Below are 21,623 nucleotides of genomic sequence, written 5' to 3'. Positions count from 1 at the left end.
CCAAAATCCAGCACTTACTTCAGTACCAAGGGCTTGTCATGGGGAGTGAAGGGGAAGTAAAAACGGCCATTACATATAAACAACAAAGGCGCTACTAAGGAAACACTGCAAGATACAATTACGAGGGCTAGTTGTGGATAGTATTTAAAAAAAAAACTACTATACAGCTTTTAGGAATTTAAATCCATACCATCCTATAATATTTGTTCCAGATATCAGTAAGTGGAACTAACTCTTGAAGTTCATTTACAAAAAGGACCTAAGCAGAAATACAAGATTAGGACATTAAGTTTGCATTTCACAAAAGAAAAATCAGATGTAGGTAATTACATACTGGTAAAAATAAATACAAGCTTTTGAAATTCACGTTGCACCCTGGATCACTGTATCCAAAAAACACCCTAGAATCACACCTCAGCGATTTATAATCAGTCTAGATTTCCCTTTAAAAGTATCTCTGGAGATTCATTACTGTCCTGTTTTATTAAGACAAGTGGCTTGGTCAAGAAAGTCCAGCTGTAATGGATGTTGGATTAGAATATATCATCACATATGGTAGGGTTTTCTACTTTTCATTCCTGCACAGAAACCACTTAGTAAATTAAGCTAAAGTTTGGGCAGCACAATCTGGTTTACTTTTAGTGCTGATCAATACTGGAAAATGGAACGACTGGCAGGAAAAGTCCTGAAAAGTACTCCTTGGAGCCAGACGTGTTTCACAATGAATATTTTTCCAGATTTTAGAAAGATTGTAGTTTACACTCTGCCCATTATTGGCTCTCCAGCTGGACTTTTAGTCGACAGGACATAATCGAACATCGTGCCAACATAGGGCAGGATTAGAACTGTGTATACTGTGTAGTTACTATATAAAAATAAGGCAATTGACTTCAAATTTATCTATAGTCAGAAAAACGGGATTTTTCCAGCTAGGAATGTGAAACAGTGCAGGTATTACTAATCTGTAAAGCTGCCTGGAGAAATCCTCAGTTTTTTCCAGAGAATGTAGTTTTGCAAGGTATGAGGGGGAGAAAAACAAGAGAGGCCACCCACTCTTATGTCCTTTCTTTGGTCTTTTTTTTTTTTTTTTAATTTAATTTGGCTGCCTCGGGTCTCAGTGTTGGCGTGTGGGCTCAGTAGTTGTGGCTCGCGGGCTCTAGGGCGCAGGCTTAGTAGTTGTGGCGCACGGGCTTAGTGGCCCCATGACATGTGGTGTCTTCCTGGACCAGGGCTCGAACCCGTATCCCCAGCATTGGCAGGCGGATTCTTAACCACTGGACCGCCAGGGAAGTCCCTGTTACATACTTTCTAGTCCAAAACAAAACTGTTTATTGAAGAGCAAAGGGAAAAAAATGAAAGACTTGCAGAAGACGATCGTGTGCGTAAACAAAAAAAAATCCACTGTCGGGCAGAACTGCAGACATCTGGAGAAAAACAAAGCACGTTTTTGTCTCTTGATGTTGCTTGTTCTTCGGGAAGGTTTAACAGCCTCGATGAACAGGTTCTCCCAAACGTTAATGTGTCCTTCACGCCCTTGGAAGGGAAATGATGCAGAAAATCGCTGTGGCATCCTCAGGGAAAAATGATCGTCATTATTGTGCACGTGCTGAGACTTCCGTCGCGATCGGAGTTTCAGGCTCGGCTGACGGAGGTGGGGCGAGGCGTGTGCTCGGGACCGGGAGTGCGGTGATTTCCGAGTGGGACGGATAAAACTGCGACGTTTCCGTCTGTCCCTCCATGACATGCATACCAGCTGAAGAGACAGTAACTGTGGCGAGCGAATACCAATCCCAGGGCACCTCCTTCAAGGAATAGTCTTGAGACACGACCGAAAAAGATGACGGGCCAGTATCTTTGATGAATGTAGATGCAACAATTGTCAACAAAACCTAGCAAACTGAATCCAGCCGTACATCAAAAAGATCAGGCGCCACGGCCATGCTGGATTCATCCCAGGGTCACGAGGATGGTTCAACATATGCAAATCAATCCGTGTGATACACCACATCAACGAAAGAAGAGACAAAAAACACATCCTCTCAAAAGAAATATTCTTTTTTTTTTTTTACTAGTTTATTTGATAAAACAAAGAGAATGAGTGAAAAAACACTGGCACCAATTACCGTCACTAAAATGTGAGCAAATAAAAAGAATTCTTCTATATTAAAAAGAATCTAAAGCCGGGGTTTTTCTGTTCCCAGTAGAAAGACAATAATGACACCTGTCCCTCTGCTCTCTCCTTTTCTTCTTTCCTCCCTCCATCCTTCGCTTCCTTGCTTCCTTTTTTTGTCTGAAAAGAAATATTCTTTAAAATAGAATGGAACAACAACATTGTAAATCAACTGTACCCCAATAAAATAAAATAAAATGGAATGGAACCGTGGGTACCACATACTGGGGTTGCCTGCGTGTCCGTGGAGACGGGGTGTAGCCAAAACGAAAACTAAACAAAAACTCCCTGTTCTTAGATAATGTAGAGACATGAAAACCTATTACTGCAATGATTCCCTACTCCAGTTTTCACGAGATAAGCCCGAGAACTTTCTACACGTGCAACTGTAGTGACCCGGACATCCTGCTGATGCGGTGAATTCTGTAGCTTCCCTCGGCGCCCAAGGAAGTTTACAGATGCTGAGGGAGTTAGAGTGTTTCATTATCCGCCCCGTCTCTGAAAACCTGAGCATCATAGGGCACGTCAGGTCATGGAAGGGGTTCCCGGAGTCTGGAGTTTTTTCAGAGGAGCTCATTGAAGGAAAAGGAGGTGGGCAGAACGGCAAGATGAAATGTGAGTGTGTGTTCATGGGAAGCTAGGTCTGGGGTCCAGACAGTGTTCTGTAGGGGACCGGGGGTGGAATGGCCTTGAGGAGTGTCAGGTCATTGCTTGGGGATGGAGTGGGGCCGCCATATGCATTGAGCACTACCCAGTCATTGCTTGGGGATGGAGTGGGGCCGCCATATGCATTGAGCACTACCCAGTCATTGCTTGGGGATGGAGTGGGGCCGCCATATGCATTGAGCACTACCCAGTCATTGCTTGGGGATGGAGTGGGGCCGCCATATGCATTGAGCACTACCAGCTCATTGCTTGGGGATGGAGTGGGGCCGCCATATGCATTGAGCACTACCAGCTCATTGCTTGGGGATGGAGTGGGGCCGCCATATGCATTGAGCACTACCAGCTCATTGCTTGGGGATGGAGTGGGGCCGCCATATGCATTGAGCACTACCCAGTCATTGCTTGGGGATGGAGTGGGGCCGCCATATGCATTGAGCACTACCAGCTCATTGCTTGGGGATGGAGTGAGGCCACCATATGCATTGAGCACTACCCAGTCATTGAAGGGGAATGGGATGGAGCCGTCGTATGCATTGAGCAGGCTTGGGTAGTACGGGTCCTGGCACACATTCATAGCGGGGAGGTGAAGGTGGACCTTTTAGGGTCTTCTCATTCCTATTTATAACAAAATTAGGTGAGTGGGAGGACGAGGAAACAAACAGTCAGCCCACAGGGAGAGTTCAGGGAATGCTCTTACGCCTGTGGTCATAACTTCCAATGCAACCAATAATTCACATTTTAAGTATTTTGGAGATTTCATGATTCAATCTTATTTCAACAAGAAAGTTTCTACTCGGGCCGTTCAGCATTAGGGAACGTGTATGTTGCATGTGTGAGTTAATGGTAATAAATGGTGACCACACAATGGCGACTGTAGTGCATGTTGATTTTGATACTTACCTGTGTTATTATCTTTGAAAGTTATTATAAAAGATTGGCTGTATTCCCCGTATTATACACTGTATCCTTGGAGCTTACTTTATACCTAATAATTGGTACCTCTTACTCCCTGTGGGTACAAACCTCCTTTAGGTCGTTGTTCACGTAACTTTCTCTTTGCTCTGACTTCCCCCGGAGCAAAGAGCAAAAGTGACAGGGAGGTCCTCCCGATGGAGATCTACTGATGGAACTGGGTAGAGGGGACCCCAAATAAAGGAGCACTGCTTTGTATTATGCGAAGCTGGCCTCAAGATGCCTGCCTCCCTACAAGGTGTGCATGCCTTATGTAATCCCCTCCCCTTCTCTGTAGGTGGGGCCCAGGGATGATGGGGGTGTCACTCCCATGGTTAGATTATGCTATATGACAGAAGCGAAGGGACTTTGGAGATATAATTAAGGTCCAAAATCAGTTGACATTGAGTTAATCAAAAGGGAGACCATTGGGTGGGCCTAGCCTAAACAGGTGACCCTGTGAGAGAGATTTGAAACAGAAGCAGAAATTTTTATGCTGGCTTAGAAAATGCTGACAGCCGTGTTTTGGGAGGGCCATGCAGCATGGAGCTGAGTGACCCCTTGAAGCTGAGAGACCCCTTTGCCCGACAGCCAGAAAGAAAACGGGACCTCAGCCCTACAACTGCATGGAACTGAATTTCACCTACAACCCGAGTGAGGCTGGAATAGGATCCCCAGCCACAGAGGATGACCCCAGCCCTGTTGACACCATGGTTTCAGCTTTGTGAGACCCAGAGCAGAGGACCCTGCTCACCCCGACTCAGACTTCTGACATAAAGAGCTGGCAGATGGTAAATGGGTGTTGTTTCCGTCCAGGGAGTTTGGGACAATTTGTTACACAGTGTAGCTAGCTGATAGCCATGGCTCCCTCTTCAAGCCCTCAATCCAGGGCAGAGTGAGGAGAGCCCTGCAGGCAGATGGGCGCCTTTACTCCCTGGATTCAACTTGTTAAAGCTGGTGTCTACACCCAAGTAAAGTAACCACACGACCTTCTCACCAGGGACTAAGAAAGGGGATCCTGAGAGCAACAAAGGAAGTTGGACATCTTTGTACATTTGTTTGCGTTCTCCTGGTAGGAAGCCTTTTCATCTCAATAAAAGCTGCTTATGAAGAACTTTTTCCACCCTGAACCCCACATGACTGGTGTTGTCCTGCCTCCTAGTGGACAGAAAATTTCACAAGTTAGAGTGCTGGTCGCGTGGGCGGGAAGAGGGCGTATATTGGAGTTGGGTTTTTCCCCTTTTTTCCATTTCTGGCCACCAGACGTTACTCTTGGAGGATTTGCATTTCTTTTTTCTTTTGCTGTGACTGAGGTCATCACTGACGGATTGACTGATTAGTTGGTCTTAGGTTGTACACTGCGGTGTTTTGTCTTTTTATGAAGATGTCCCGTGTGAACATTTAATGTGCACGTACATTTTGAAATGATGACCAGCACCAGTGCTGTATTATATACTTGTAATTTTACGAGGCCAGGAGATCCTTAGCGTTCCCATCCCACACACAACATACCCATCACCATACATGCTTACCATTTTGTTGTGTGTGTGTGATGAGAACATTGAAGATCTACTGTCTTAGCAAATTTTGAGTATATAATATGGTACTGTTAACCATAGTCACCATGATGTACGTTAGACCCCAGAACTTTTTCTTCCTATAACTGGAAATTTGTACCCTTTGCGCAGTATCTTCCTATTTTCCCCAAACCCCAACCTCTGGTAACCACCGTTCTACTCTCTGCTTTTTTAAAAACATATTTTAATTTTATCGGAATATAGTTGATTTAAAATGTCCTGTTAGTTTCAGGTGTACAGCAAAGTGATTCAGTTATACATATGCATATATTCATTGATTTTTTAGATTCTTTTCTCATAAAGGTTATCACAGGCTATTGGGTAGCGTTCCCCGTGCTACACAGCAGGTCCTTGTTGGGTATCTATTTTATATATAGTCCTGTGTGTGTGTGTTCATCCCGAACTTCTACTTCACCCCCCTCCCCCTGCCCGCCATGATTCCCCTTTGGTGACTATAAGTTTGTTTTCGATATCTATAAGTCTGCTTCTGTTGTGTAAATAAGTTCATTTGTATCTTTTCTGTAAAGTAGATTCCACACATAAGTGATGTCATATGGTGTTTATCTTTCTCTGTCTGGCTTACATCACTTAGTGTGACGTAATCTCTGGGTCCATCCATGTTGCTGCAAATGGCATGATTGCATTCCTTTTCATGGCTGAGTAGTATTCCAGTGTATATATGGACCACATCTTCTTTATCCATCCATCTGTCGATGGACACTTAGGTTGCTTCCATGTCTTTGCTGTCGTGCATAGTGCTGCTGTGAACATAGGGGTGCCTGTATCTTTTGAATTACGGTTTTCTCCGGGTATGTGCCCAGGAATGGGCTGGCTGGGTCCTAGGGTAGCTCTATTTTTAGTTTTGTAAGGAACCTCCATACTGATCTCCATAGTAGCTGCACCAGTTTACACTCCCACCAACAGTGTGGGAGGGTTCCACACCTTCTCCAGCGTTTGTTGTTTGTTATCTTTTTGATAGTAGCCATTCCAGCAGGTGATGAGGTGATATCTCATTGCAATTAAATTTGCATTTACCCTGTGATGAGTTACGAAGCTGTAGTTGGCTGTGAGGCATGCTCACGTCATCTTCGTGTTATAATCCATGAACAGTGGGTAACACACTCATGCTAAACCTACACTAGTTAGGGGCCTGTGATCATGTGGGCTGGGTGGAAGTTACTTTTAGGCCAGCTCTGTGGGTGGATAAACTAAATAAGATCCCCAGAAGGACCCTTTACCTCCTGGGAGTACGAATTGCTTTTAAAACTCTTCAGAAGCTCCTGTTTCCAAGTAAGATGCTGATGGCCTTCTAACCACCTGGCTTACCAGTCAGTTGGAGGTCATTCTTTTGTCTTTAATTGTAAAGTGCTTTGGGGTGTCTGTTACTTGTCTTGGGGTCGATGGAGACTGTTCTCACTTTAATTTCATTTTCCAAATATACTTGGCAACCATAAACATTTGAATAATCTGTAACCTGAAAATTTCACAAACTTCAACACCTTTTACTAAAGCTTTTTACCAGTGTTGTCGTTGACTCTTTTTTGGTGGTGGCAGTGGTTTTATACTTGAGATTCTGGGGTTGAATGTACCGTCTTCCTGTGATGGTTCAGTGGTGGTGGTTTGCTGTCTCCCAAGGAGAGAGAGAAAAGTGAGTGGGGAGACTTAAAGAAATGAGCTTCCCTGGAGGTGGATGTGTGTGTCCTAAAAATGTCTGTCTGTAGGGAGGACCAGGGCTTTGCTTGATAAGGGTGAGTTTGAGGCTCAGGTGGGCACAGGGGGAACAAAAAATTGCAGCTGGTGATTGTAAGACAGCATTGGATCTCCAAGATATCTTTGTGATGTGGACAAAAAAATGTCACCAGCCTTTTCATTAAACAAAGGATATTGCAGCTGTCAAGCCCTCAGCCACTGCAGCTGCCCCAGTGCTTTGCCCTGAGGGGATTCAGGATGGAGAAAACCAGGATCCTGGCTGCCCCAGTGTTTTGCCCTGAGGGGATTCAGGATGGCGTGAAACAGGATCCTGGCCCCAGAGAGTTAAGGTGCATATCAGAGGAATGATTTCAATGAGCTCAGACTCCTGCATCTTCCCATATATAGAAAAGTGCCAGATTCATTAACTTGAGATGTCTGGTTTCTTTAATAATCTCTTGATGTTTGAACTACCTGGTCTTTGTTGCAAAACCCCCTATATACCCTGGCTGCTTCCTGACCTCTTTGGAACAGTCCCCTCGAGCTACCCGAGAGGCTGTATCCCGGGCTTAAGTCGTCAGCAAGTCCACCAAATAAAACATGATTCTCAACTTTTAGGTTGTGCATTTTTTTTTCAGTTGACAGTTTAGAAAAAGGGAATATGGACGGAGCAGAAATACTTCAACTAGGAGAGCATTAGGCTTAAGAAAAAGGGGATTTTGAACTATGAACCATGAGAACAGGTGACGCTGGGGCAGTGGATGTGCACAGACAGGCATCAAGGGACCAAGGCAGGTGGGTGAGACCGCTCAGGTGCACCTACCTGGCTGTGCCCACTGACCTCACCTGCAGGGACAGGCAGCTGTCACACAGAGCAACCAAGTGGCTGGGGCCTCACGGCTTCCCTCAGATGCTGGCCGTACAGGCTGGCTGTCTACGGTCTGGTCCTTTTAGGAGTACAAACACACCTGGGAGGTATCGTGGATTTCGTTCCAGACCACCACGATAGATCGAATATCACAATAATACGGCAAGTCACGAATTGTTTGGTTCCCCGGTGCATCTAAAAGTTACGTTCATACTAGACCATGGTTCGTTAAGTCTTATTATGTCTTGGGAATTCCCTGGCGGTCCAGTGGTTAGGATTCGTAGCTTTCACTGCTGGGGCCCTGGGTTCAATCCCTGGTCAGGGAACTAAGATCCCACAATCTGCGTGGCATGGCCAAAAATAAAAATTAAAATTAAAAAAAATTTTTTTAAATTAAAAAAAATAGCACGTGGATTAAAAGTAATTCACGTGTAACTTAAAAAAAAGTCTTTCTTTTTTTACAATTTTTATTGGAGTTTAGTTGATTTACAATGTATTAGTTTCAGGTGTACAGCAAAGTGATTCAGTTACACATATACAGGTATCCACTCTTTTTTAGTTTTTTTTTTTCCCCCATACAGGCCATTACAGAATATTGAGTAGTTTCCTGTGCTACACAGTAGGTCCTTACTGTGTCTAAAAAAACAACGCACGTACCTTTATTTAAAAATAACTTTACTGTCAAAAGTTGCTTCCCTTCCCTTGTGAGCCTTCCCCGAGCCATATCCTGTTACAGTAGTAACGGGAAGGTTCCCTGATCACAGGTCAGCATCGCAAACAGAATCCTAGCGAAATGTTTGAAATACGGCAAGATGGACCAAAATGTGACCCAGAGACACAAACTGAGCAATTGCTTTTGGAAAAATGGCCCCGAGAGACTTGCCCGACACGGGGCTGCCCCAAACCTTCCATTTGTAAAGACAAACAAACAAAAACAAAACCCCAAAAAACCCACAGCATCTGCAAAGCACGATCCACTGAGATGCCGTACCACGATGTCTGCCCGCACTGGTCAAAGAGAAAAAGCAAATCCACCTTGTGGTGGTGTGGAGTCACAGCCCCCGAGAAAGCACGTCAGCCAGGCCCCGTGGTTCCGAATGCGGCTGCTTCCTGAGATGTTTCCTGAGATGCTGTCAGTGATGCCCAGTTGCTCCGGGAAGACCGCCCTTGCGGGCGGGCTTCCGGAAGAGAGGCTGCGAGGAGTTCATTCCGCATGCGTGTCCTGGTCCTGATGCAGAGTTGTCCTCAGGATGCTTTCTGGGTACAGCCTCCTTTTCCGGGAAAACGCACCCCTCTCAGGACATGTCCTGGGGAGACATCCCCCTGTTTAGGAGCCATGGAAGGGTGCTCGTCACCAGCAGAACCAGAGAGAAAATTGCCCATTGGTTTATTCACTTTTCTCACTGTGTGCCTGGGATGGCTCTCCCTCCCTCCCTCCCTCCCTCCCTCCCTCTCTCTCCTCCCTCTCCCTCCCTCCCTTCCTCCCTCCCTCTCCCTCCCTCCCTTCCTCCCTCCCTCTCTCTCCCTCTCTCTCCCTGCCTCTCTCCTCCCTCTCTCCCTCCCTCCCTCCCTCTCCCTCCCTCCCTCTCCCTCCCTCCCTCTCGCGCTCGCGCGCGCGCTCTCTCTCTCTCTCTTTCTCTCTCTCTCACGCACACACAGGATAATCTCCCTCCGTCCGTTTTCCCTATCTGGTTTTAGGGGCAGCTGGGTTCTGCTTCCTACCTAGAAAATAGCATCTCACGTCTCAGCAGACTTGAGTCCGTCTGTCTGTCTAGAACAGCCAAGAGGTGTGTATACGTCACGTTTATTTTTAAGGAACGAATTATTATTTTTCTGGTTGTCAGGCATTTGATCTATTTCTGGTGAATTTGTTTCTGCCCATAGCAACGATGCGCATACAAATGTTCTTATACACATCACCTGGTGGACAGGGGTGAGACATTTTCTAGGGTATATACGCCTAGGCGTGGAATTGCTCAGTCCAGTGCTACACGCATATTCAAAATGATTGTGTAACATTACATTCTTTTCCAAAGATCTGGACCAGTTTATATTCCAAAGAGCAACGTATACACGTACTGCTGTATTCTGTGTCCTCAGCAACCTTGATAACGCGAGGTCTGGCGTTTTTGCCACCTTGGTGGATGTGAAGGGACGTCTGCTGGTTTTCATCTGCATTTCCCACTTGCTGTTGAGATGGCGTGTCTTTTAGGTTGTGTATTTGGCATTCAGTTTTCTTCTCTTGGGGCGTGCCTGCTCGTGTCTCTTGTCCATTTTTTCATGAGGTTGTTTGTCCTTTTCATATCGCTTTATGGGTGCTCTTTCACCTCTGTCTTTTACATAGAGAGATACAGGGAAAGGTGGGAGGCAGGCTGTGATAACCAAGCTCTTCTCCTGGGTGCCTCCTGGTCCTTTGGGGCCCCTATTCCTCTGTCTGCAGTGAAGACAGGGCCAGGACTCCGGAAGCTGCATCCCTGCCTGGCATGGATGTAGCAGCGGCAGCTCCCCGAATTCGTCTGTGATGGACCCAGACAGCGTCTGCTGTTCCCTGTTGGGGAGGGGGGGGCAGATTCTCCGGGACCCGCTGGCCCCGTGTACGGGGGCTGTGCTTGGTGTTGGGATATTTGAAAGCTGCCCTCGTGTTCACCTGAACCCCCTTCATCATAAACGGTGCCTCTCAGCCTTTCAGGGTCTTGGTGGCCCTAAAGTTACCCCTGTTAGGTTCCAAGGCGGGTAGTTGTTATGGTGAGATGCACAGAACCAATGCTAGGAGCCCTTTCACGGCAGAAATCATCTCTGAACAGGCAGCCTCTCCAAAAATCATCTTGTGTTTTTCTCGTACGTGCTTACGTTTATCCCAGTGGAAATGTTTTAATTTACATTTTTGTTCGTGAGTTTTTCCTTCTCTGAGTATTGATGTGAACTCCCCTCTCCTTCTGGTGCTACTTCTTTGCAGATTTTTGTATCAGAACAAGGCACACTTCATAAAAAGAATCAAGTCAGGCTTTTCCCCCCGCCCACGTGTTCTAAATCAGTCAATAGAGGTGGGATTATCTATTTTTTGAAAGTCAGACAAAATTTGCTAAAATACCATGGACACTGTCCCTGCCTTTTCTGGATGTCATTCTTTCATTAATTTTTCTCTTTCTCCCATATTCTTTGCTCTGATCAGTGCTAATTTCCTTGATTAGGTCGTAACAATCAGCATTTTTCTCAGAAAAGCATTCATTTCCTTGAGATGTTCATATTTGACTTGTAAATCTAGCATATTATTAATATCGTTGGAAGCACACACCTATCATTTTAAAATCTTCTTCCTACGATGGACTCGTCCCTATTTGTAAATTTGCATTTTCAACCTTGTCAAATATATTATCCACAGTCTTCTCTGGATCTTTGTTTCTGTCTTTTTTTCTTTTTTCTTTCGGTCTGTCGATCTGTCAGATGCTCAAAGACATACACTCATTTCTCCCATAACCATTTTGGTTCTGTGCACTTCTCCCCGCATTCCCAAGGGTTCCTGAGACACAGACTGCGATATTGTGTTATTCTGAGAACATGGCACGTGACTGTCGTGACTTCAGATTGACTGGGCGTTGGACCCACAGATAACGGTCCACGTTGCCCCATTGATACTTTAGTCCTGAATCCTCCCCACCTTATGTCAGTAGGGCCAGCCCTGCTTCATTTCTCCTTGTTTGCCTGATACTTTTCAGTCTTTTAATTTTCAATCCCTGCTTTAAAAAGTTCTGTAATGAAATATCCAGGAGAACGCTGAGTGTGGTCTTCCCATACGAGGCTACCATCTTGGTTTTGCATCCTAACCAGCCCCCTTGGGGTTCACGCTTACTCTTTCCAACTGCACCCCTACCTGCTTCCTGGGTTTCCTGCTTTGCTACCCGGACAACTGGTATACCTCCTATGTTCCCGTCCTCTGCATGGCAGACGTTCCGTTTCTTATTTCCTACGGGTATCTTGACCCTTCTCAAAACATCGCAACCTTCATTTCTCATTATCCAGATAGAAGTGAAGGTGTTCGTGATGGCATCCCAGGTACAATGAAAGATGTCACTTGTGTCTCCTTCTCCCTGCCAGGAGCCCTGCTGTGTCAGTTACCCCGTCCCCTCTCACCGTGTGCGCTGTTGGGGGGATGCAGCCCCTACTTGGGTTTTAGGTGAGCCCCTAGCGTGCATGAGTCCCCATATCCTGTCAGTGATCAATCCTGGTGCTTTGGCTCGACGGGGGGCAGACCTCACAGTTTGCAACTTGTCTTGGGCGTTTCTTTTCTCAGGGATGGAGCGCTTAAAGCCTCCTGGTCTGCAGGGAACAGTCTGGTCCTCTCAGCGGTAGGGCTTGATTGGAGCGCTCATATTCCCTGTGCAGCGTCACCCCATCATCCTGCCAGTGATGCTGCTGGAGAGGTGAGGGGTGGGGGGCAGCTCCTCAAAGGATGTAGAAAGTGGGCGCTAATGACAAGAATGGGCAGAGAAGGAGCAAAACCCAGTAGCTCCTTCACAAAGCAGCGCTCTCAGCCTGGAACATCAGTCCTCATGTTTCTGGTCATTTCTGACCCTTTTCCCCCAAGGAGCAGGGAAAATTCATCTTCTGACATTTCAAAGATCCCGTTACAGTGCTCTGTTCCCGGAAGCTGAGTGTGTGGGTCCACCCAGCCTTTTACCATGGGTTCGAGTATTAGCAGTAGTGGGAGTTTTCCTCTTTTTTTTTTTTCCACATTCCTGGGAGCGTTTCAGGTGAAAGTTAGAACAGTGGGTCAGGAATGCCTGTCCAGGTGGCACCGTGTTCCAGAGCAGAACTTTCACACGCCCTGTGGCAAAGCTCCCTTGTCCCCAGTCTGTCACAGCCTGATGCCATTGGAGACAGAATAGAAAGGAATTACGAGAAAAAATACATGTAAGAGACATGCAAAACGGTAGTGCCCAGTGTTGCTTTTTTTTTTAAATTTTTTTTATTAATTTTTTTTAATAAAATGACTTGATTTTTTTTTTTAAATTTCTAAACGCATCCTCGATTTCTGAACGTGTCCTCTGGCAGCCTAGTAGCCAACAGATCACAGGATGGTGCCCGTCCGTAGGCCACGTTGAGCAACTCTGATCCAGGAGCACGCCCACCCCGACTCCCACTATAAATTTTTAGGGAAAATACTTTAATAAATATATACACTCGCTTGTCCTCAGTGGCTGTGTGACTTGGCCCACAGAGGTTCCATTCTCTGTGCTCAAGATTATCTTAAAATGTCTCTTCTGAGCGAACACTAACATGTGTTGTAAAATATGTACCTTCCCAAGCTAGTACTTTGGCTGGATCTCAGGTGTAATTATATTTAAAATTTCCTGCAGAAACCACAAACCAGCAAAATCCTGCAGGCATGTCTCCCCCCTGAGATGTGTGGCACAGTAGGTGCTGGTCCTTAGGATATGGAAACCGTACTCCCCTCTGTTCCTGGGTCCTGGCACCACAGATATCCCTGTGAGCCTCTTACCAAGAGCTGGGCCTGGGGAGACCCAACGCGATCCTTCAGCAGAGCCAGCTGCGACAGTGCAAGGACAGCAGTGCTGCAGAATGACCCAGAAAACTGCCTTCCACTCAGAAGGGTTGTCTGGCCTAAGTTCCCCTCTGGACCGCAGGATCGTCTTCTGAGCTCACGTGGTTGTTGGATGAACTCAGTCCCTGAAGGTTGTAGGTCTGAGGTTCTGACTGTCCTGCTGGCTCTTGAGTGGGAGCTGTTCTCAGCTCCCAGGAGCTGCCCTGAGGGTCTTGCCCCATGGCCCTCTCCCAACGAGGCAACTTATTTCTTGCAGAACAGCAAGGGAATCTCTCTTCCTCTAGTTTGCTTGCAAGAGGGAATATTATGTAATGAAATACAGTCATAGGGGTGACATCCCAGGATCTTTGCCGTATAAGAGGACACAGTCCCACCCACACTCAAAAAGAGGGCATCGTCAAGGACGTAACTCACAGAGGGTCTTCTTAGCGTATGTTGGACCTTCCTCTTTCCTCTAATCCGGTGTTACTTCCCAGGAGGGATAGAAGTTAACCTCTTCAGAAATCGTCTTAGCATCTGTGGTAAATTGGAGGGTGACCACGCGTTTTTGTCTTTCTCCAGTGGAATTTCTGTATTGTGACCTGGCGTCCATGAGGTCCATTCAGCAGTTCGTCCAGAGGTTCAAGATGAAGAAAATCCCACTGCATGTACTGGTCAATAACGGTGAGTTCTGGTGAAATCCAGAGGTTAATTCAGACACAGACACGCGCTCTAGTGGTCCCTTGGGAAAGCGGGATTCCCAAGGACATATATGTTGCAATTATTGTCCCTGTTTGGTTCCACTGATGCGTTTGGCTTTCGTCCTCAGAATAATCAATTTTAGGACGTTGCTTTGAAATGATGTAAAGTGGGATGATGTGTCCCGTGGATTTGATAACTTGGACAGGTCCACTTGGGCTAAGATGTATGAGGGACATGCAAAGGGCTGGATGTTGTCACAAGGGTTATGTTATTAAAGCCTCAGCGTGTTTCCATGACAATCATTATCTGGGCTCCAGACCGTCACGCCCAACTGTCTCTTGATGTCATCCGTACAGCCAGCACTCTTCAAACGTACATGTGGAGTCCACATCTCCCCTCCCCCTGCCTTCCACCCGCCCCCGGACCGCAGACCACCCAGAGCCCTGTTGTCAGCCGCGCTGAGCTCTTAGGAGCGTTGGAAACACGTCTGCTTTCTCACTTTCCTGCCCTTTTCCCCGCCTCTTTCTCTCTTCCGCTGCTACAACTTGTTTCATAAAAGTTCGTCCAAACTCTCCACAGAGGAACACAGTGTTTAACATCTCCAAACAATAAATATAGAGAACGAAAACTATTGTAAGCCTCCTGGAAAACATTTTTGCTGGTAGAATTTAACACACTGCTTTCAGACGTGGAGAATCCAGTATATAAAGGAGGTAAATAGTTAAATTGATACAGTAGAGACTCCCCTGGCGGTCCAGTGATGAACGCTCTGTGCTCCCAATGCAGGGGGCACGGGTTCAGTCCCCGGTTGGGGAACTAAGATCCCGCCTGCCACACAGCGTGGCCAAAAATAATTAAATTAATTAATTAATACAGTAAAAGGAATAGACGTAAACAGTGAGTTACAGCCACTATACTTTTTTCCCAGATAGATAGAACATTTGTCAAATTATTTGTATTTTGGGTTTTTTTAATGTCTTTTATTCTGTCTCTAAGATTTTCTCTTTTCCAGTGTTTTTAAGCAATTTTATGGATTCATTTATTTATTTTGGTCGCGCCCCGTGGCTTGTGGGATCTTAGCTCTCCAACCAGGGATTGAACCCAGGGCCACGGCAGTGAAGGCGCTGAGTCCTAACCACTGGACGGCCAGGGAAGTCCCAAATTATTCGTATTTTGGATGGCAGAGAAAACTAGGACCCTTGTGGTTATACGGAGCCTCCCGTGGATAATCCAGGGTCATTTTCGCATCTAAACGTCCTTAAGCTAATCCCTTCTCCGAACTCCCTTTTGCTGGTGCCCCTTTTTCTGAGGGACCCAACGCGTAATGCCGGGGATGTGTGGACACATCTCAAGGCGAGGGAGCGTTGTTCCTCCTCCTGAGGCTGTGACACTGTCCATCTGATTCTGGCTCCCGAGATCTGCTTGTTGTCATTTCCTCACCTTTCTCTTTGTCTTGCGTATTCTATCTTTCTCCCGTAATACTAATGGGGTTGGCGGTCAGGGTCAGATAGAGATACTGCTGTTCAATTCACTTGTTTAATTAGAAATTCCCACTTAAGGGAAATGCATGGGATATAAACTGTGTCTCCAAAGCTACACGTATGCATCTGTGGCTTTTTTTTTTTTACATCTTTATTGGAGTATAATTGCTTTACAATGGTGTGATAGTTTCTGCTTTACAACAAAGTGAATCAGTTATACATATACATATGTTCCCATATCTCTTCCCTCTTGCATCTCCCTCCCTCCCACCCTCCCTATCCCACCCCTCCAGGCGGTCACAAAGCACCGAGCTGATCTCCCTGTGCTGTGCGGCTGCTTCCCACTAGCTGTCTACCTTACGTTTGGTAGTGTATATATGTCCATGCCACTCTCTTGCTTTGTCACAGCTCACCCCTCCCCCTCCCCGTATCCTCAAGTCCATTCTCTAGTAGGTCTGTGTCTTTATTCCTGATGTGTGGGTACCTATGAAACACCTACAACTAATACCATTTCCCTCTCCTTAGCCCGGGAAAGGACTCTGCGTGTCGTTAATGCTGGCACTTCTTCTGGGAAGGTTCAGAATGAATTTAATGTACGCTTGGTTGATATCTTTCAAGTTCGCCAAAACGATTATGCCTTAGACCTCTTTGCAGAAATAAACGCTTTCCAAGGACATGGCCACCTGGGATCCTCAGCCCTGGGGTGGGGTTCCTTTCGTGGGCGTTTGTCTGTGTCGTCCTTGATTAGAAAGACAACATTATAGATTGCCACGTGTACAGGTGGGTTACACAGAGGGGCCGTGGAGACGTGTGGAGCCACACACCTTCTTTCCACATTACATTTAACACCCTCAGGAATCGGTAACGGCAGCGCGTGCCCCGTGTGCTGCCATCGTGCAGGATTCCTGAGGTTTTATAGACACAGGCACAACAGAACTGAATATCCACTGAGGGTCTTTTCTGCAGTTTCAGTACAGCCTTCCATCTGCCAGGAAGTAGGGAAAATGATGTATCCCAAATCTGATGCCTTTCTGCCACAGATCTCCGCTTTGGGTCAACAGAATTTTAGTGAGAAATATTTGCTGCAGTGGAGAGAGCTCTCTGGGGAGAATACCGTAGGCAAGACATCAATGTGTTCTCCATAATTCACCCTCACCCTTAAGTTGCTGGGGTTTTTTAAAAAATAAATTTATTCATTTTATTTTTGGCTGCGTCGGGTCTTCATTGTGGTGCACGGGCTTCTCATTGTGGCTTCTCTTGCTGCGGAGCACAGGCTCTAGGTGCGCAGGCTTCAGTAGTTGTGGTTCACGGGCTCTGGAGCACAGGCTCAGTAGTTGTGGTGCACGGGCTTAGTTGCTCCGCGACATGTGGGATCTTCCTGGACCAGGGCTCGAACCCGTGTCCCCTGCATTGGCAGGTGGACTCCCAACCACTGCGCCACCAGGGAAGCCCAATTTGTTGTTGTATTTGTTGTTTTTTAAAGGGAAAGCACTTTAAGTAATTTTATTTAGTTTATATACAATGCTCTGTTGACTGTTTTGCTCTCTTTTTTTTACTTGAAGTGTAGTTAATTTACAATGTTGTGTTTCAGGTGTACAGCAAAGTGACTCAGTGATACACACACACACACACACACACACATATGTGCTATTTCAGATTCTTTTCCATTATAGGTTATTACAAGATGGTGAATATAGTTCCCTGTGCTCTACAGTAGGTCCTTGTTGTTTACTTATTTTATATATAGTAGTGTTTATCTGTTAATCCCAAACTCCTAATTTATCCCTCCCCCCGACCCTTTTTCCTTTGGTAGCCATAAGTTTGTTCTCTGTCTGCGAGTCTGTTTCTGTTTTATAAATAACTTCATTTGTATAATTTTTTAGATTCCACATATAAGCGCTGTCATATGATATTTGTCTTCCTCTGTCTGACTTAGTTCACTTAGTGTGATAATCTCCAGGTCTATCCATGTTGCTGCAAATGGCATTATTTCATTCTTTTTTATGGCTGAGTAATATTCCATTATATATATATATATATGTACCACATCTTCTTTATCCATTCATCTGTCCATGGACATTTAGGTTGCTTCCATGTCTTGGCTACTGTAAATAGTGCTGCTATGAACATTGGGGTGCATGGATATTTTCACATTATGGTTTTCTCTGGATACATGTCCAGGAGTGGGATTGTTGGATCATATGGTAGCTCAATTTTAATTTTTTAAGGACCCTCCATACTGTTCTCCATAGTGGCTGCACCAGCTTCCGTTCTCACCAACAGTGCAGGAGTGTTCCCTTCTCTCCACACCGTCTCCAGCATTTATCTGTAGTGCCCTTGAGTTTTGAGATGACTCCAGTCATCCTACGATGGTCCCGTGTTCCTTTTCTCTGCAGATTTTAAACCCCGCATGCGTGGCTCTCAGGCAGATAACGTTCCTCTGGAAACCAGGACAGAGTTGCATTTGGACCTGGGAGGCTTGCCGCTGGACCCTCTTTTCACACCCTCTCTCTTCTTTCTGCAGAGAATCTGATCTGCACGTTGGCTGACCTTCAGCCCAGATTTAACTCCTTCATCCAGATCTTTCCTCTGAGCTCAGCACCTCTTGTTTTTGGTCAGTGCCCCAGAGGCACCTCAAGGCGACAGAACCGGTGTGGGATTCCTGAGCCCCTAAAGGACACTGGCTCTTGGGAAAATCCATTTCCTTACTGTTCCAGCTTTGTTGTCCAGATTCCTTAGCTCATGGCCCCTTCCTGCATCTTCGGAGCGAGCACCACAGCACCTTCACATAGCCCTCTCCCTCAAACCTCTGCTTCTGTCCTCACACCTCCTTCTCTGAGTCTGACCCCCTGCCTCCCTGCTGTAAAGGACTGTGAAATTACACTGGGCTCACCCAGGGTCAGCGCCCCAGGTCAAGGTCATTAATGTAATCATATCTGCAGACTCCCTTTTGCCAGGTCAGGTGGCATAGTCACAGGTTCCACAGATTAAAACAACATTTTGGGGAACACTGTTCTGCCCACCACACCCACCATCTCGGTGAATCATACGCAGGAACCATACGGTGATAAGAGCCCTTGACCTCATGCAAATCATTCTCTAGCCAAGGAGACAAACGTTAAACAAAGACTTATTCTGTGAAATGCCTGACCCTAGAAAATGCCTCTTACAGTGTGACACAGGGTCGTGTGAAGAGAAGACGGCATCATTAGGTGTGATTAAATTAAATGCCACGCGTGGAATTTCCCAGCCCGGACTCCTCCGAACGCCATTTCCCAGAGTCGGAGATGGGAGTCCAGTTCCTACAGGACGATTGGCTGAAATCACACGTGGTGTTTGCTCCTGTCGTGTGGTACCCTTTATCTTTCAAATTGTTGGCCGGGTTGGGCACATTCTTGCCTCTGGGGCGGTTTCTTCTGCAGACTTAGGACGGTGCTTCTCGGAACCCCGTCTGGGTCCCTGTAGGGAGGAGCCCGGTTCTTAGGACTTGGAAGTAACAGCCTCTGTGGGTTCAGACAGCAACTTTCAGGAACGATGTGCCCTGGGGCGGAGGTTATACTGGTGCCCATAATGGATGCCCAGTCCCCACGGTGCTGGGCAGGAAGGCTGTCGGGTCCCTCAAAAAGGGGATCCCTCCTTGGCAGAGCCTCTGTGTCTCTCAGAGATGCCACGGGACCACAGGAGTGTTGGCACCCCCTGGACTTAGGAAGGGGCCTCCCCCTCTGGTACCCAGGATGGGTGGACGGCTCCAGGGATAAATGCCTCTCGGGCCAGGGGTTAGCCAGGAGGGTCCAGTCCAGACTGAGAATGGATTCATTACCAGCGCAGTGTGCCCGGGGCTCGGGGCAGACTTAGCTGATGTGGGGGAAGTGAAGGATTTTCTCATTCATCTCGTGGCTTGGTTTGTACACGAGGGTCTGTCTTTGCTGTGTTCAAACGACAGTTCTGAAGGGACCGATATTGGGGAGATTCTGAGTCAGCAGGTGCCAGTGGGCTTCCCAACTACAGGACTTCTCAGAGGGGAGCCCTGTCGATGGTACTGTTGGTGTCCAGGAGGGTCTGCAGAGTTTCTGAAAACCATATGCCTGGGACCCTCCTCTGGGATATTAACTACCGACCCCCCCCCACCCCCCCGCCCCAAGGTGATGGGTTCAGAGGAGTTGGGTTAATAGGACAAACTCCTGTTCACCCATCAACTCGCATGGAAAACAGCCCCAGCTGTGTCCCACAGAGAAGACGTCCAAGGGCCGCGTCTCGCTAGACTCCGTGCGTTGCGTTTCTAAATTTTATTCCTGAAGAGAGCGATCAGGATTTTGCAAACGTTGGTGTTTCAGACGCGGAATATTTCTGCATTCGCTAGCGTGACATAAATAGAACCAGACCGCCTCTCTCTGGCTGTGGGGGACTCAGGAGAGAAGCTGAGGATTTATCTAACCCAAGCATGATTGCGTCCTGCCAAGCTGGTCAGTATTTATCACTTATTCACATCCATACGGGTTTATCTCGTTTCCCATCCCTGTGCCAGAAGTCGGGTAGATTTGTCACCAGCCCTCAGGACTTCAGTTTTAGCCTTGGAGGAGTTGTCCCCATAACACACGTGGATATATTTCTCAAGATCAAGAATTACTAAAAATTATGTTTTTCCCTCCAAATCAGTGTCCGTGGTAACCCTGAGAAATCGCAAAGATGCTTGCCCGGCCAGGTACGTAGGAGCCCAGTTTTCGGTATAGTTCTTCATTCGTTCGTGAATTCGTATCCTAAGTCAGCATGGAGGACCAGGGACCAGGTACACTTAGAGCCAGTCTTCCCAGCAGTGGCCGCCATGGCCTTGGCACCGACAGGGGGGTCAAGAAAGCAGGGAGTCGGGGCCCAGTTCTCGGGGTAGGGGCGCAGATGCCCGAATCCTTTCCTTATTTATGTGCTCGGCGTTTCCTCCGAGAAAGAGGCGACGGATGTGTCTCTTGGGAGACTGGTGGCGCGCCGTGGGTGCCTTTATCCTTGGAGGGTTGGGTGTGAATATGTGTGGACCACCGTCGGCACCTTCTGTCTCTCTCCCGGGGTTTGTGTCTCCCTGAGGGAACCGTTTCCCGCTGTGTCGTGCTTTCCGGGGTGCTCCTCCTGCCTTTGGGAGCAGAAGACACTTGGACGCTCCTCTGCTGGTGGTGGAGCTCGCAGGGCTGTTGGGCGTGATTGACCCGGCTTCCATAAGTGCCACAGGAGTACAGGAGGCTGCCCATCCCGTGTCCCTGTTCAAGGGCCTCCTTCTTCCAAAGCCCTTGCTGAGCATCCAGGAAGTGGGTCCAAAGATGCAGTGGTTTTCTAATTACCCAAATGCATCCAGCATTTAATTCAGGAGCTCTTTTTTAAAAAATTTTTATTGGAGTACAGTTGATTTACAATGTTGTGTTAGTTTCATGTGTACAGCAAAGGGCATCAGTGATACACGTACGCACCCTTTTTTAGATTCTTTTCCCGTATAGGCCATTATAGAGTATTAAGTAGAGTTCCCTGTGCTCTACAGTAGGTCCTCGTTGGTTATGCGTTTTAAATATAGCAGTGTGTACGTGTCGATCCCAATCTCTCAATGCATCCCCCGCCTTCCCCCCTTGGTAACTATAAGTTTCTTCTCTACATCTGTGTGCCTGTATCTGCTTTGCACATAAGTTCATCTCTACTGTTTTTCTAGATTCCACATAGACGTGATATCATATGATATTTGTCTTTCTCCGTCTGACTTACTTCACTCAGTATGATCATCTCTAGGTCCAGCCATCTTGCTGCAAATGGTGTTATGTCATTCTTTTTTTTTATGGCTCAGTAATATTCCATTGTATCTACGTACCACATCTTGTTTATCTGTTCCTCTCTTGAGGGACACTTAGGTGGCTTCCATGTCTTAGCTATTGTAAACAGCACTGCTGTGAACATTGGGGTGCGTGTGTCTTTTCGAACCAGAGTTTTGTCCAGATATATGCCC

The 21,623-nt window shown here is 46.8% G+C and overlaps 1 protein-coding gene across 16 annotated transcripts in view; it reads left to right on the top strand.

Moving 5' to 3' along the window:
• The window catches only part of DHRSX (dehydrogenase/reductase X-linked), a 368,637-nt gene that overhangs the window by 129,870 nt on the left and 217,144 nt on the right, over positions 1–21,623 (top strand). For all 16 annotated transcript variants that reach the window (XM_060291858.1, XM_060291849.1, XM_060291867.1 and 13 more), the window contains exon 4: positions 14,046–14,147. In XM_060291858.1, the coding sequence (XP_060147841.1) occupies positions 14,046–14,147 (102 nt within the window). The remainder of the gene's footprint in view (positions 1–14,045; positions 14,148–21,623) is intronic.

Source organism: Globicephala melas, chromosome X, assembly GCF_963455315.2.
Source record: "Globicephala melas chromosome X, mGloMel1.2, whole genome shotgun sequence".
NCBI lineage: Eukaryota > Metazoa > Chordata > Mammalia > Artiodactyla > Delphinidae > Globicephala > Globicephala melas.
Note: the sequence above shows the minus strand (reverse complement) of the source record. Positions and strands in the feature narration are given on the sequence as shown.